The 18196-nt window shown below is 38.7% G+C and overlaps 1 protein-coding gene across 1 annotated transcript in view; it reads right to left on the bottom strand.

Annotated features, from left to right (window-relative positions):
- Nucleotides 1–18196, bottom strand: part of LOC127423383 (dynein axonemal heavy chain 9-like) — a 188103-nt gene that overhangs the window by 77076 nt on the left and 92831 nt on the right. Inside the window, exons 48-52 of the mRNA XM_051667636.1 lie at nt 15762–15995; nt 7984–8244; nt 7348–7773; nt 6385–6504; nt 1677–1865 (exon numbers count right to left, since the gene is read on the bottom strand). Of these exons, the coding sequence (XP_051523596.1) occupies nt 1677–1865; nt 6385–6504; nt 7348–7773; nt 7984–8244; nt 15762–15995 (1230 nt within the window). The remainder of the gene's footprint in view (nt 1–1676; nt 1866–6384; nt 6505–7347; nt 7774–7983; nt 8245–15761; nt 15996–18196) is intronic.

Raw genomic sequence — 18196 nt, 5'->3', positions numbered from 1 at the left:
ATGGGGTGCCAAGGAACCATGCCTTGTTGGCCTCTCCCATCTCAACCAGGTTGAGCCAAAGGTGGCGCTCCTGGACCACCAAGGTGGACATCGCCCGCCCAAGAGACCGCGCCATGACTTCCATCGCCAGGAGGGCAAGGTCGGTCGCCAAGCGCAGCTCCTGCATCAATCCCAGGGCGGAACTACCCTCGTGCTATTCCTTTAGTGCCTTGGCTTGGTGGATTTGCAGGAGAGCCAAGGCGTGCAGGGAGAAGGCAGCTTGCCCAGCAGCACCGTAGGCTTTGTCCGTCAGGGACGAAGTAAACCTACAGGCTTGGACGGGAGCTTTGGGCGCCCGCGCCAGGTCATCTCCGCATCAGCCTGTGACTGGGCGACCGTACCCGAGGGGGGGAGTCCAGCTGAGGTTTCTGCGTCTGACTGGACGAGCCCACTCTCCAATGCTGTGCTCGAGAGCTCATCACCTTCGTGGGCTCCGAACAAGAGGTCGAACTCACCGTGAGACGAGCCGGCGGACTCATCCAGAAGCCCGATCGGAGCAGACGAGCGTGCTGGGGAATGGGAAGTCCATGGGGGGATACCCGGCGGAGGTGGTCCCATTGGGATCCCCAAATCACCCCCAGTGCTAGCCACGCTGGCCTCATACCCATAGGTAGAAGGACGGGGCGGGGAGACGCTGGGGTGGCTTGCTTTCTTCCGAAGGCAAGCCGCGACCGCATCATTGCCATGGACATGTTCTCGCAATGTGTGGGCAGCGCCCAGACACGAAAGACAGTGATCGTGACCGTCAGAAGGTGAGAGATAACAACTTCAACCAGGAATAACACACAAACAGAAAGGCATCTTTAAAAAGACACGTCTTTAAAAATACGTTCCATGTGTGCCGCTCTTTTAGAGAAATATACTCTTTTTTTTAGAATATACTCTTATTTCTGCCGAAGCTCTCAGGGGCGTTCTCTGTAGTGCACCAGTGCAGAGTGGGGAGAAGCCACTGAAATGCGCCGTCAGATCCAGCAGAGGTGAATGAACAGCCGTGGGAATTCAGCTCAGTGAGCATCAACCGTTCGGCTCCGAAGAGAAAATTTGAATGAGTGGTTGCATACCAGCTCCTTTTATACCCGTATGTTTGGGGGAGTGGTATGCAAATACCACTCGCCAATTTTCATTGGCCTTTTTTCAAAGACAAGAGGTGTTTCGGGCTCCCAAGAGTGACCCCTAGTGTCACTACATCGACACAACGTCGAGTGAGTGACAGATAGGGAAATGCAGTTAATTCCAAAGGGTTCACATACTTTTTCTTTCCACTGTATCTGTTCCAGTTTTATACTGTCACTGTAATTCAGATGAATTGTTCAATTAATTGTTTTTGTGTCAGATTAAATACTGCTCAAATAAATAATCAGGTCAAATTGAATTATAAATTATATAATTGGATAGTTATACTGTATACTTAAAAGGTATCTCCCCCCTAAGTAACTCCAAGGTTTTTAGCTACATTTGATTAGTAGTTTGTGGTGTAGCTACAGTAACTACTTTTCTAAAGAGTAGCTTTACTGAATTTTGACTATCAGTAAAGTATGACTAGGCTGTAGCTTGGAAAGTTACACTTTCAAAGAACAACATTTACTACAGACAGATCGTGATTTAGTTGCAGCACAAACAGGCATCAGTAACTGGACCTTGAGTTGACTGAGGTAGGGCCTCCAGGTGTTGTCCATCAGCTCAAGGCGGTAACGTTTTGTGAAATAGCCCAGATAAGAAACAAATGCTGTGATGAGGAGCACATCCCCACACAGAGTCCTCTCCTGATGCTTGAAGTTATTCACTGCTACAGCCCACCGCACTTTCTCAGAAGCAAGGCCTCCAACCTGAGAGCAGAAAACAGATTGAACTTCAGTAACTAAGAGATGTGCATTATGGATATTAACAATATAGATTACAATACAATACAATGGCCCTGATACGATACAATACAATACAATACAACATTGCTATAGAATGGTTTAATGTTAAGTTGCAGATAGTTAAGGGCACAGTGGTGATTTATATAGATAAGAGCATCCTGCAAAACCATTAGTTTACCAGCCCAGTACCTGTGTAAAGTCATATTGCAAAATAAGTTTATGCTTACAACGTTCAAGTCCCTGGATACATAAGTCAGGCATATGGGGTATCATTTGAAAGCTTAGAATCTGAACTTTTCATATAATACCATCATTTTTGCATTTATGTTACATAAAATAAACATCTACGTAAAAACAAAAAACAAACCTAGAGGTAAAGTGGTAGAGATATTAATGTGAATTTAAAAGTCTTATAGAACTTAAATGGACAAGTCATATATCAAGAAATGTGACAGTACAGTTTATTTTGTTGCCCTAATACCACAGTTCCAAATATTTTCAAAAGAATCACAAATTAAAATTTCTGTAAGACATAAAATACAAACAACTTTTTTTATGCGCCAATCAATGCAGCTGTAAGCCCAAGTAGCCAAAAACGTTAGATTTTACCTTAGACAGTTTTCTACAAAATGAGCCATTTTATACTTGTCTGTGAGCTTGCTTGGGTTAATATTCCAATGTTATATCTAAGATAAGAAGAAAATATGCAGTCCAGTAGAAAAAGCATGCTAAACAAATCATCAGAAAAATATGTTATCGACTATTGGTGATAAAATGTTTTATATCATCGCAAAGGGGGAATCTCAGATTTTTAATGACATCTAAATCCACTCAGAGGCCAAGATATTTGATGAAACAATGGGAGTGGTGCATGAACTGAAAATTAGACTGAATGTCTATGGATGAACACATCTGTGAGGGCTAAAATGCATCAGAGCGCCACCTACATTTCAGATCTGCATTTTGAGATGGTGATGGGGGAAAAATCTTTTTCTTAGTACTTGCTGCCATCTAGTGGAAAATATAATACTTTTTAAAGGAAGATAGAGTGAACAGAAGCAGAATTACATGCCTAGAAAATTTGAATTTTATATATATATCTATATATATATATATATAAACTCAGCAAAAAAAGAAACATCCTCTCACTTTCAACTGATTTTATTTTTTGCAGCAAAATGTGTAAATATTTGTATGAACATAAAAAGATTCAACAACTAAGACATAAACTGAACAAGTTTCACAGACATGTGACTAACAGAAATGGAATAATGTGTCCCTGAACAAGGGGGGTCAAAATCAAAAGTAACAGTAACAGTCAGTATCTGGTGTGGCCACCAGCTGCATTAAGTACCACAGTGCATCTCCTCCTCATGGACTGCACCAGATTTGCCAGTTCTTGCTGTGAGATGTTACCCCACTCTTCCACCAAGGCACTTGCAAGTTCCCGGACATTTCTGGGGGGAATGGCCTTACCCCTCACCTTCCTATCCAATAGGTCCCAGTGACACACCGATGCTGTGACACACCGCCCCAGACCATGACGGACCCTCCACCTCTAAATCGATCCCACTCCAGGGTACAGGCCTCGGTGTAATGGTGTAACGCTCATTCCTTCGACGATAAACGTGGGTCCGACCATCAGCCCTGGTGAGACAAAACTGTGACTCGTCACTGAAGAGCACTTTTTGCCAGTCCTGTCTGGTCCAGCGAAGGTGGGTTTGTGCCCATAGGCGACATTGTTGCCAGTGATGTCTGGTAAGGATCTGCCTTACAACAGGCCTACAAGCCCTCAGTCCAGCCTTTCTCAGCCTATTGCGGACAGTCTGAGCACTGATGGAGGGATTGTGTGTTCCTGGTGTAACTGGGGCAGTTGTTGTTGCCATCCTGTACCTGTCCCGCAGGTGTGATATTCAGATGTACCGATCCTGTGCAGGTGTTGTAAACACATGGTCTGCCGCTGCGAGGATGATCAGCTGTCCTTCCTGTCTCCCTGTAGCGCTATCTTAGGCGTCTCACAGTACGGACATTGCAATTTATTGCCCTGGCCACATATGCAGTCTCCATGCCTCCATGCAGTATGCCAAAGGCACATTCAAGCAGATTTCATTTGGTGTTTTTCAGAGTCAGTAGAAAGGTCTCTTTAGTGTCCTAAGTTTTTATAACTGTGACCTTAATTGCCTACCATCTGTAAGCTGTTAGTGTCTTAATGACTGTTCCACAGGTGCATGTTCATTAATTGTTTATGGTTCGTTGAACAAGCATGGAAAACATTGTTTAAACCCTTTACAATAAAGATCTGTAAAGTTATTTGGATTTTTACAAAATTATCTTTAAAATACAGTGTCCTGAAAAAGGGACATTTCTTTTTTGCTGAGTTTATATATTTATATATATATATACACACTAGCGGCCAAAAGTTTGGAATAATGTACAGATTTTGCTCTTATGGAAAGAAATTGGTACTTTCATCACCAAAGTGGCATTCAACTGATCACAATGTATAGTCAGGACATTAATAAAGTGACAAATTACTATTACAATATGAAAATTTTTTCAGAACTTCTTAAACTACTTCAAAGAGTTCTCATCAAAAAATCCTCCATGTGCAGCAATGACAGCTTTGCAGATCCTTGGCATTCTAGCTGTCAGTTTGTCCAGATACTCAGGTGACATTTCACCCCACACTTCCTGTAGCACTTGCCATAGATGTGACTGTCTTGTCGGGCACTTCTCACACACCTTACAGTCTAGCTGATCCCACAAAAGCTCAATGGGGTTAAGATCCATAACATTCTTTTCCAATTATCTGTTGTCCAATGTCTGTTTCTTTGCCCACTCTAACCTTTTCTTTTTGTTTTCTGTTTCAAAAGTGGCTATTTCTTTGCAATTCTTCCCAAAAGGCCTGCACCCCTGAGTCTTCTCTTTACTGGTGTTGAGCGTGTAGAATTCAGTGAAGCTGTCAGCTGAGAACATGTGAGGCGTCTATTTCTCAAACTAGAGACTCTGATGTACTTATCCTCTTGTTTAGTTGTACATCTGGCCTTCCACATCTCATTCTGTCCTTGTTAGAGCCAGTTATCCTTTGTCTTTGAAGACTGTTGTGTACACTTTGTATGAAATCTTCAGTTTTTTGGCAATTTCAAGCACTGTATATCCTTCATTCCTCAAAACAATGATTGACTGATGAGTTTCTAGAGAAAGCTGTTTCATTTTTGTCCTAATATTGACCTTAAGACATGCCAGTCTATTGCATACTGTGGCAACTCAAAAACAAACACAAAGACAATGTTAAGCTTCATTTAATGAACCAAATAGCTTTCAACTGTGTTTGATAGAATGGCAAGTGATTTTCTAGTACCAAATTAGCAATTTAGCATGATTACTCAAGGATAAGGTGTTGGGAGTGATGGCTGCTGGAAATGGGGCCTGTCTAGATTTGATCAAAAATAACTTTTTTCAAATAGTGATGGTACTGTTTTTTACATCAGTAATGTCCTGACTATACTTTGTAATCAGCTGAATGCCACTTTGGTGAATTAAAGTACCAACTTCCTTCCGAAACAGCAAAATCTGTACATTATTCCAAACTTTTGGCCGCCAGTGTATATATATATATATACACTGAATATACACCGTATATATATAATTTAATATATATATATATATATATATATATATATATATATATATATATATATATATATATTTATATATTTATATATTAATAATTTTTATTTCTGTTCATCATAAGATTGTAAACATATACAATATTAATTATGAATAATTTGAGTCTTTTTTTATTTTATTTGGGGGGTGTTCTAAAAAAAAGTTTTTGCAATTAGTCCACAGTATGTGTGAATTCGGAGCTTTAAAATTTTGAGTGTGAAAAATTGCAGGTGGCAGCCCAAAAATGCATCAGAGTTTAAAGGGTTTGTGCACAGACAACTTTAAGCACTCATTCAGTAGGTTGATTTCCCTGAAAAACAGGGAACTACTGGTGCAGTAATAACACACTTTACTTTTAACCACTATGCTACACCCTCCTGCGGCATACAGGTCTCTTGTTAAGGTCACTGTGAGACCATTCCTGGACAAGTTAGAATTTTTCCCAGATCAAATAATAATTTTCATGAATTACTACCGACAGTGTGCTTCAGGCAAAAACTAGCCTTGTTGCTGTGTTTGTTTGTGTGATTTCCTGCTGACATTGTATTACTGCATGCTTGAACCGACAGCATAAATTACTTATTCCTTTTTTTTTTTTTTTGTGCCAATTTTTAATTAATATTCAGACTGTGTTGTTCTCTTTTTTTTGCTTGCCTATCTAGTTTTTTGTTAATTAGGATACGAAACACCAGCTATGTGTTTAATTTTAAATGTATGCATATAGAGTTGATCAGTGCAGGTATTTAAGCACTTCTAGGGGAGAACGCAGTGCTGATGCCTGTGTTTGTGTGTGGGGGGGTGGGTGGAGACTCACTAGACGGTTGGCAAGAGTGATGGTGCGTGCTGTGGTCTCAGCCTCCTGTTGGCACTTCATCTTGTCTGCTGTGGCTTTCTCAAACTTTGCCGTCAGCTTTGCCAAGTTCTCATTAAGGTGCTTTTAGGAGAAAGGGTTGGAGGATGTAAGAGAGAAAGAGAGAGAGAGAGAGAGAGAAACAGGTAATTAAGTTTTTAAACAGTTACCTGAAGACAAAACTGTTCAAACAAGTGGTTAAAAGTGAAAAATGGCATATCTTGTGTGTGTGTGTATATGTAGTATGAAGTCTACTTAGAGTATTTTAGAAAGATTATTTTTTCTTAAATGTTGTTTGAAATGATATTAAACCAATTAAAATAATCTGTCATTAAAACTGATCATTGAAATCAAAATTCCGTGATCATTCATTCACCCACACATTCCAAAACTGATCACTTTCTTTCTTCCGTGGAACACAAAAGAAAATGTTAGGCTTTGACAGGCTCAGTCACCATTCACTTTTATTGTATTGGAAAAAAGATTAAATGAAAGTTAATGGTGACTGAGGCTGTCATTCTGCCTAAAATTTCCTTTTGTGTTCCTCTGAAGAAAAAGTCATACCGGTTTGGAACAACATGAGGCTAAAGGAATTATCACAGAATTTTCATTTTGGATGAACTATCCCTTTTAGAGGCGTTTTCCAGGCACAACATGAAGTCCAAATTAATGTCTGCTGCCAAATAATATAGTTTATTAGCATAACTGTAGGTTACAGCATACTGTTGTGAATGCATTGGCTTTTTTACAACAGCTTTGAACGTGGCTCATCCATCCATATTTCAGAATCTGAACTATTAATTTTACACTCTGGATTTCATGTCCTTTCACTTGGGTTTGTAGTTACTACATTTGCAGACTGTCCCTAGTGTTAAGACAGTAAACGATTAGAAAAGTAAAAAAATATAGAAAGGTATGGTGACTTACATTGATTTTTGCTTTGATGACGGCAAGTTTCTCCTGTGCAGCGGCGAGTTCTGCGTTGGCCTTGTTCAGGGCTTGTCTCTTGGGCTCTACCTCACAGTAAACCTCGTAAAACCTTACAATGTTGACGACCCAGGAGCAGAGGCCTGCCGCAGCGTTTGACTTCGCTGCTATCAACTCAGGCTTAAATTCTGGGTCTTCCAGGTAAGGCCGGATGGCTTTAAGACAGTTCTCATGAATGTTTTCTTTTTTGAAATTTATTAAGGCATCTAGGAAGGCGTCGACCTTGGCCATCATCACCTTTGCAGCCTTCCAGCTGCGGTCCTTTGGTACTCGACCCCCAGGGGCTGTGAGCACCATGACAGCGGCTGTTACGTTGGTTACAGCAACTACGGGGCTGCCAAAAGACTTCAATTCTGTCAGGTTGTTCTAAAAAATAAGAAAAAACAAAGAAAACAAGATAAATATATAGCTAGCAAACATGTGACCCCTCAGGGTTTTGAGTCAAATGAATTTTGAGCCATGTGAACTTTCAAAAGAAAAAAAGTAATTGTGACCATTGCATATAGAGTTACAGAGATTGTTTTCAGTAAAATGCAAATCTTCATGTGAAGATGCATATGTATGATGATAAATGACCTTGTTGAGAGTGTTCAAAGCCTCTTGAGCTGCTATGAGTGCAGGTTCAGCTTTAGCCAGGTCCTCTTCACAGTCTCGTTGTTTTCTGGTCACCTCCTCAGCGATGCAAGCCACCTTCTGCTCCTCTTCATCAGCCACGGCCTTTTCCCGGGCCACCTTCTCCGTCTCCACCCCCACCACCTGGATCAGTTTGTCCGCATTCTCATTCTTCAGCTGTAAGTCCACTTCCTGTGCCGCTAGTTTGGCCTTCAGGTCGTCCACCTAAGGTGATAGCAAAAGACAACAGCTGAAGGGGATTGTTGGTATAAGGTACATGTAGATCTAACAGAAATGGATTTACACTACCAGTCAAAAGTACATACTCATTTTTATTATAAATACTATGTATAAATATTACTATTTCTATTGTACTTTTAGTACAAATAATTAATTAACAAGTATTAAAAAGCAATTCAATGCAAGAAATAACAAAAATGACAATATGGAAATTACGTATTTACCAAAAAAAAATAAAATAAAATAAAAAAAAATCGAAATGAATATTTTAGATTCATCAAAGTAGCCTACTGTATATTACAGCTTTGCACAATCTGGGTATTTTCTCAAACAACTTCATGATGTATCCACCTTAGATGTTTTTTAAAAATTATTGAAGAAATTACAATGTATGTTGGCCACTTGTTATGCTTTTCCTTCACTTGCCCACTCATTCATTCTAAATAAATAAATATATGTTATATTTGTGAATAAGTAGGCTCAATTTATATTGTCTAAAAAAATAATTTTATGCAGTATAATTTCAAGAGTAAAATAATACTTGATTATTAACATGCCCTGCATGTGCTGTATTTATTAACTAAAATAACATCTGTTTACGAAGCTAATTAACTAATTGCATCACCTGTATTTTGAATAACAAGGTATTTGAAGTCATTGTTAAACCATATTTGGCGTGATGTGATTTTATCAGAGAAATGAGTGCTCCAAGTTTTAATTGATAAATGGCAATCACTCCAGGGCAAGGAGGGAATGGGAATAACTACTGTTTACAGAGATAGGACGAATGAATACATTTTAGTAAACTACTTTCTGAATAGATTACGCCTTTGGTACTTGTTTTCTGCACCAAACATAGAGTGGGTAAAGCCAATCAGGATAGAAAATTGGAATGAATAAAAATAAATGGGCAAAATATGCAATTAGCTCTAAAACTATTCTCAGAAACAATTTCAAGGATTATGTAGTTCCTAAACCAAACAAATACACAGATAAGGCATTTAGAAATTCTGCAAGTTCTACAGCAAAACACCTCAAACTCTTCTCAAATCTGTTTCCTTGTTTTAGCCTCCAAATGTGCTGATTAGCCTTAAGAAAATGAGACATCAGGGATGAACTGCCCTCGAGGTAGCAAAGCAGCACAATACCCACAAAATCAAGTTGCTATTATGTGGGCAATTATACTGATGAATAGGAGGTAAAGATGATGGAGAACTAATTGCCCAGAAAGCACAGTTAGAAAGCATACATAAACCCCTCTTCAACTGAGTTTTTCCCTCTCTGCTCCCCAAACTATATGAAACAGCTATAATGATCCCTCTTTAGTCTAAGAAAAAAATAAAATAAATAAGCATCTGCACACAGACTTAGCAAGTTTAGATCAAAGAATATCAGTCTAATTGACCTGTTTCATGTGACGTCACTGTATGACCGCGCCGCCATGTTTGTGACCAAAATTTCATACACCGTACCTTCATAGTGCTGTGCTGTGGGATGCGGCAAAAGTTGGCTACATTTTTGTCAATAAAAACACATCATAAGATTATGAAGCACAGATTTTATTCACACCACCAGACCACAATGTAAACATATTTGTCATATAAACTAATATGTCTCGGTTGCTTTCGGTGTGTTCTTCATGAGTTAAAAGCAGATCTTATATTCATACAGACAGGATTATCACAGGCGTTTTGTAATATTGTGACCAAATTAGAGCAGAAAACAACACAGAAACATTTGTAACTTCTGAATGAGAGATGTTTACGGTGATGTACCGGTAGGCGTGTGTACTCGCCGGTCACACATCAGACTTGCTGGCATACGGAGATAAATCATGGATAAAATATATTTAAATGTCCGCAAAAATCAAATTTGGCAATATTTATGCTGACTCCTGGGACTTGGCATGGATCAAAAGCATTTTTTTTTTAAATGTTTTTCTTGAGATTGTTTTACGGGTGTTTTTCCATTCACCACCATTGTTTCTTCCCACTGATGGTCACAAATATGGGAAATTCAGTGATGTCATTGAAACAGGTCAATATTACCTTTGTTATATTATTTTAAAAGATACATTTTGCAACAAAAAGACAAACTCTTTAGCTAATAGAGAATTTGAGTCATACTGCACACCCACAGACTGTTCTCTGACCCTCTGGTTCATCTTTCACACAACACTGGAAAGCACTTTCTCGATCTATTAAGCTCCATATCTAATTGGGTGGCTTTACACAACTTCCGAAAGTAAGGGTACATAGGCTTGTTTTTTTCAGTCTGCCTAGAAAAAAGGTTGTGTTTACAAGGTACTGGGATAAATGAGTGCCTTGAGGATGAAATAATCACTGGATTTGTGTGCCAGGTTAGTAACATTGAATCTTTGAAAGATATTCAGAGTTTTATTTGAGCGCTTAGTAGCAAGTTAACTAGACCAGGGGTTTTCAAACTGAGGTCCAGGGACCCCCATGGAGCCAAAAGGGGGTGTTGTGGGGTCTGCAGAAAATTTAGAAAAAATAAATAAATAAATAAAAATATTTACTGAATTTGAAATTAATACTCTTTTATTCTGCTTTCTAAAGACTACAAATACATTTTAACTTCTAACTTAATTGAAAATATATTTCTGCTTAGTTTTCTTAGTGTACAGTATGTCTGAGATAATCTGCACTTATTCCCTGTACTGTACTGCACTGAGTCTCTACACATTTTTTCACCCAAAAACAGCATGTAAAAAAAAAATAAAAAACAATTGTAAAAATAAAATTACTATGATTCGCAGTTTAGTCAAAGGTCTGGATAGGCTGTTCTCTTTAACCTCCTGAGACCTGAGCGTGACTGCTGTGTGCAATTTCCATTTCACTTTTTGATTTGTAACTAGTAGCACCTAATAAACATGCACAAAAAAAATAAAAAATAAAAAATCTAATGCAAAACAATTTTTTTTAAATATGGCAACATACGTGGACAGTGGGACTAAGTTGTGAAATTTTAAATAATAACAAGCTATAGAAAATACAAATAAATAAATAAATAAATAAATCAGATTTTTATTATGTTTCCAGTGGTGTTGGTTATTCATGTTTTTGAGACGTTACAGACATTATATCAGAAATTACCATAATTATTTCTGTTTCAAAGTAATAGCCAGCATCATCCAATCACTGCCAACCATGTTAAAATAAAATCATTATGAATCTATATACTGATTATCATTGTCCCATGTCTGCCAAACATGTTGAGTCCAAACATCATCTGCAGCCTGAAACTAAACTTTTGGTCAGATTTTAGGAGTGAATGTGAATGCACTTAGCTGCCTAGGAAAGCTATAGGATGCTCCCTTGCTCCCTATTTAGTGAATGACTTAACCTTCAGTGTGCCGTCTATCTGCACTGGTCTCAGAACAGTTGGAAATGCACCTTATTTTTATCCTAACTCCAAATAAAGCATCTGAAAGCAAAATGTTTCATCTTTTGGATAAACCCATTGATTCACATTGTGATAATGCACAGTAAATAGGATTTCTAAGGAAAAAATGCGCTAAAGTACACATTATTGTACAATGTGTTTAGCAGCGTGGCGTTTTGTGATAAATCGCTCAAATTAAAAAAATGGCATATGGGATGAAACTAGAGACTCTAATCTTTTGACTCAAACAGGTTTTAATGTAAAAAAAAATAATTAGGATTTACCAGATGTAGTTTTGTTGGCATTTCTCCCAAAGACAAACTCCGCTGTGGTCGGTACCATGTTGTTTTGTCACATGACTCAGTAAGTCCAAAGTTCAACCCTTTACTGACAGCCCAGAGTCTTTTGAACTGAGATCAGTCTGTTTAAATGAATTTAAATTATGCTTTGTATATAGCGAAGCCAAAATACAATGTTCACGCATGTGTACGCGGGGTCGCACAAGGATAAATATAACCATAAAGTTGGGCTGAGTCTTGTTTATCTTCATATAGAAGATTATATCATAAAGTTGCTTATTTTGAGCAAAGACAAACAATTCTGCTGCCATGACTTTCACAGTTCCTCATTTATACAGTATATGAACCACTTAACGTGTGGCTTTAAAACTAATAAACACCAAAGCAGCCCCTCCACTTCTACACCCCCAAATGTGGGCAGGGACCAACTAGTTTGAATTGATATCCACTAATTACATGTTAAAAGGGGTCCCATCTCAATAAAGCAGCTTGGAACACCACCAATAAACTTTCTGCCTCATTAGCACCTACTTTTAATTTTGATTTCTGGCCAAGTCTGCTCTTTTCCCATCCTCAGACTCTGAACCTCTAATGTAAATAGGTTATTATTGTGGGCGTCAATCTCTAACAGCACAATAGGATATCTGCCATATGTGTGATTTTTTTTTTATTTTATTTTTTTTATTTTTTTGTACAATCTATGCGCATAAATGAGCTTTCTGATAGCTTTTCCATTTAAAGGATGGTGGGACTGAGGTTGGAGCCCTGAAGCCATTACCTGAGGATGAAAAAAGTGTTTCAGCAGGTCTGCGCCTCCGGGATTAACACGCACACACTTTTTCTAAAACAAGCTGCTTTATATGAGCCTTTAGAAAGCATAATGCAATTTAAACAGAAGGACACATTACATAAGTAAAGTCTCGATCATAATAATTAGCAGAAATTGTTAAGCAAAGCGCTGCTGAGAACACAATTATTGGCTATAACTAGATTTTTACACTTGTAGGTGAAGAAAATGTGAATGGTTCTTGCCAATGGAAATGTCACCAACACAATGCTAGGGTGTTGTGGGTGGTTGCCATGACGTTGATATATGGTTGCTAGGGTGTTCTGTGTGGTTACTATTTTTTTGTCTATGAAATTCCGGTCGCTATATGTAAGTATAATTCATGTCAGTAACATAAATTGTGCAGTACAAGTAACGCACCAGAGTTTAACACATACTGTAGGGTTAGGGATCTGATAAAAATGTGCTTTTAAAATTACAGCAATGATACAAGGACATTAAGCCACATCACCTAAAATTACATACTGTATTCTCTAAATCAGAGATGCCCAAGCCAAGGCCCGTGGGCCAAAGTTGGCCCGTGATGACCTTTGATTTAGTCCATCTTGCGGAATATGACAAGAGGGGGAAAAAAATTAAAAGAAGGAAAAATATGCTATTGATGCAGTTTTCATTGCATTAATTTAGCAGATTGCAGAGTAATGTTTTTTATATAATGAAATCATAAAGGAGGGGAACCAGGGCAACCTTCATATTTTAATATAACTCAGTTTACACGGCCTGAAATTCAGCGCAGAACTGCGGGTATTGCGCACAATTTTAATAATTCCTGGAAGTTTCACATTCATAAACTTTACAGTGCAGTTGCAAATTAGTAAACCAATAGATATAGAAGAACAAATCAATACACTTGTTTCTGTATCAAACTGTAATTTCAGAAGCTGCGTGAATAAATTTGTTCTCTCTCTCTCACATGCAGCTTTGAGCTTGTTGAATTTAGTGTAAGCGTGTACAGTGAGCAAGCCTTTTGTCACATAGTTACTGAGCTTAAGATGTTATAGATGTATTAAACCTTTCTAAACCTGCTAATTCGACATACAAATGGCATTGTTATACTGTGTCTCCGTAAGCGAGCAACGCGATAAAACTACATCACTCCTGTTTATAATCAATAAAGCTGTAAACATTGCAAGCATGTGATGTTGCCGTGGAGCGATATAGTTCAGCCACCTTTCATATCTTTGTGCTTCCTCATTATTCATAATGCAGCATGTTTGCAAGAAAGGCAGAAATAGCAAAAATGCTTTGTGTAATGTACCAGCTACATGGTAAAGAGATGCTTAAACATCTGTTACATTTCTTATATCCATCTCTAGTTCCATCCAGGGTCGGAAATTAATGGGGACTGTGGGCAAAAAAAAAATTCCCCTGCAATCTGATATGGTTCTAAATACATACGTTGCGATCTTCATTTGAATTATTGCTGAACATTTTTTGTTTGTGCCGTCTGTTGTGCAGATGTTGCAAGTATGAATTATTTGACATAAAAGGATGACAGAGTCATTTTATAAGATTAGAAAAAGCCATGTAAGGGAGGAATTCCCCCCATTTTCAGAAATGAAATTCAGAAATTTTCAGGCCCTTAGTTTGTTATAATGCAGCGTTTACTTTCGGCACATGGCCCTCGGTCAAGTTTGATTTTTGGCCCTTTGTAGGAAAAAATGTGGGCACCTCTGTTCTAAATACATGAATCATATATCGACAAAAAAAAGTGAATTGGCTGAACTGTTAGTGCTTTTAACAAACCTATCTGACCCTTGCCAAAATGCATGTCACGTGATGAGTGACCTGCACTCCTCCTAGAATGCATGAGGGTCCATTAATGGTCTCAGGAACCTTAATGCTCATCCTACGCTGTTTGCATTTAACAAACTATGAATACTAGCATACCTATTGTTTATATGAGCAGGGCTCTTTTAGCGTAGCTTCTTAATGCGTACCATGCGATTATTTCATTTAGATGCATGCTGCTACGATGTGCGTGTTGACCAGTGGGAAAGTAAATTAGCTAATGGTACATGATTTTATGGCATCAAAATGAATCTTCAGAGCCGTAATGCAAGCACTCACTAAGATACAGTAGCACTGTTGAAGCTTTCAAGTGCATCTAATGCTCTTCCCATTTTTCTCTGGGAATATACTGTCATTATTTTTAACCATATCAACAACACTGTGCCATTATAATGAATAGTGGGCAAATCAAAGGGCAGATTTTAATTTTATTTAAAGGATAGAAGTGGAGGAAAGATGGACAAACATTTTTACAAAAAGCCAAATAAGCAATGTGCTTATCAAAAGTGCTAATCTAATACGAGTCATTATATATATACAGATATATATATATTAGTCATTTATTATGCTATGCTGAGTAGGTGACTCTAGGCTTGGTATGTAATTTAAAGGCAACTACTTCAAAAGCACACAATACACGTGACAAGAGAAGTGGCCCTTTTTATTTATTTATTAATTTTTATTATGTATTTTGCTCTTACAATTTAGTTTTTATTAGTTGTTTACTTTGTGACAGTTTTTTTCTCAGTTTTTTTTCTAGTTTCAGTTTAATTTGAGCTTTTCAGTACATTTAGTTTTGATCTTAGTTTTAGTATGTAAGAGCTGCCAAGTTAATGCGTTAACTGATATAATTTAAATATGTTTAACACTCTTACATATCTCAAGGCCATCTAGTGTTATCGCTATTCAGTGGCATTTTCATAGTAATGAAGATGTAAAACTGTTTAAAAATGCAAATTGTATAACAACTAAAACCAAAATTAATTTGTGGTAATTGTTTTTTTTTTTTTTTTTTTTTTTGTTTTTTGCAGTGATGAAAATTTATTTTTGTTTAATGTCAGTTTTTCCAAATCTTTTTTTATATTTTTAAAACAGTTGCTTTTCAGTGGAAAATGTTTTCACTAATGATAGCACTGTTTACAACAGTGCATGAACTAACACACCTGTTCAGTGGTACTGTTAAGCTTCTCCAAGCCATTTTCCAGCCGTTCCATCTTAGTGGTGAGATCCTTTCTCTTAAGAGCCAGTAAGCTGCGATATAGCTTGATTTGCTCCAGGAAGGACTTGGGCGTAGTGTAGTTATATCGCCTCTCGTTGGCAAGGTAGTCCCTTGAGGTCTTGTTCACGCTTACATGTACATAGGCCATGAATTTACTCACCGAGTCCTTTACCTCTGGCTAGATATGTGGGAAAATTAACAATGCAGTTCATACATGAAATACAGGCTAAAATACCAGCATATTGCTAGAAATGCCATACTCTACTACTGGGCCATCACAGCCATTTCATTTTCCCTTGAAATATAATGCAGAGACTGGCTGCACACCACCTTAACCAATCTAATTATTTTCTTCATGACTTCAGGCACCCAGGACTTGCAAAAAATTACAATCAGCATTGAGAGGCATTTGCACCTGAATCCATTAAGATTCAGTCTCATTTTGAGATTGCATTGAGATTTATTACTGCAATAGGAGGAAGTGTGGTCCCGTCTTGAATAATCTCTCACCTGCTGAGACTTTCTGAAGGTTTCAGATTGAGGGAATTGTGATAAAAATAGTGTGAAGATCCACTGATGAGCCAAAACATTATGACCACCTGCCTAATATGCTGTTGGTCCTCCACGTGCCGCCAAAACTGCACCAACCCGCCGAGGCATGGACTCTACTAGACCCCTGAAGTGTCCTGTGGTATCTGACTACAAGACATTAGCAGGAAATCCTTCAAGTGCTGTAAGTTGCGAGGAGAAGCCGCCGTGGATCCGACTTGTTGGTCCAGCACATCCCACAGATGCTAAATCAGATTGAGATCTGGGAATTTTGGAGGCCAGGGCAACACCTTGAACTCTTCATTATGTGGCTAACCCTAACCCCTAACCCTCAAACCATTCCCGAACAATGTGTGCAGTGTAGCAGGGCGCATTATCCTGCTGAAAGAGGCCATTGCCATTAGAGAAAACCATTGCCATGAAGGGGTGTACCTGGTCTGCAACGATGTTTAGGTAGGCGGCACATGTTAAACTGATGTCCACATGAATGGCTGGAGCCAGGGTTTCCCAGCAGAACACTGTCCAGAGCATCACAGTCCCTCCACCGGATTGTCGTCTTCCCACAGTGCATCCTGGTGCCATCACTTCCCTAGGTAAATGGTGCACACGTCCACGGCCATCCACATGATGTAAAAGAAAATGGGACTCATCGGACCGGACGACTTCTTCCACTGCTCCAAGGTCCAGTTCCGACACTTGTGTGCCCATTGTAGAAGCTTTCCATGGTGGACAGGGGTCATCATGGTCACTCTGACCGGTCTGCAGCTACGCAGCCCCATACACAGCAGGGTGCACTGTGTGTTGTGGCACATTCCTCCCGTAACCATCATTAAAACTTTCTGTGACTTGTGCGACAGTAGACCTTCTGTCGGTTCGGACCAGATGGGATAGCCTTTGTTGCCCTCATGCATCGATGAGCATTGGGTGCCCTACAACATGTCACCGGTTTGTGGTTTGTCCCTCCTCTGACCACTGTCGGTAGGTACTCACCACTACTGACCGGTAGCACCTCACAACCCTTGCCATTTCAGAGATGCTCTGACCCAGTCATCTGGCCAGAGATGCTCAGACCCAGTCGTCTTGTCAAAGTCGCTTAGGTCTGCCCATTTCTACTGCAATCAACATGTTGACTATGAGAACTGATTGTTCACTTACCATCTAATCTACCCAGACCTTGACATGTGGCCTTGTTAGGAGATGATCAACGTTATTCACTTCACCTGTGAGATGTCATAATGTTTTGGCTCATGTGTGTATATTGTTTTTTCAGTTTCATAGTCCCTGTTAAACCAGGTTAAAATGCTTTTGATGTTGTGTTGTAGGGATGTGCTTGATGCCGAATACTTTATTCGGAAAGGCACAAATAATGACTTTTACAACGAAAAATGAATTCTACTGAATAATAGAAAAAACAGACTGATTATCCAACAACACGCACAGGGATAGAACAACATGTTGAATAAACATATCTAAAATGACAACGCAATGGTGATCGAGTCTGATAAGCCAATACAACTAAAGTATAATCTTTACGAATGTGCACGGTGTGATTTCAAGGACGGCCACACTGAAGTCTCCACTGGACTAGCAAATGCTACTTTTCCCACGATTGTAATTCCTCTTTAAATATATTTATGCTGTAAGGTCTGTGTGAACATATGGTATAAATAGCTCTAGAAAGGTAAATTTAAAGGGATAGTTCACCAAAAAATGAAAATTTCGAAGTAATTTACCCACTCTCATGTTGTTCCAAACTTACAGTGCTATCCATAAGTTGTGGTACAGTGAGACATTTTGTATATAATGGATTTGAAATGAAGCCATGACTAT

Source organism: Myxocyprinus asiaticus, chromosome 32, assembly GCF_019703515.2.
Source record: "Myxocyprinus asiaticus isolate MX2 ecotype Aquarium Trade chromosome 32, UBuf_Myxa_2, whole genome shotgun sequence".
Taxonomy (NCBI): Eukaryota; Metazoa; Chordata; class Actinopteri; order Cypriniformes; family Catostomidae; genus Myxocyprinus; species Myxocyprinus asiaticus.
The sequence above is the reverse complement of the archived record's forward strand: the minus strand, read 5'-3'. Positions and strand labels throughout refer to the sequence as shown.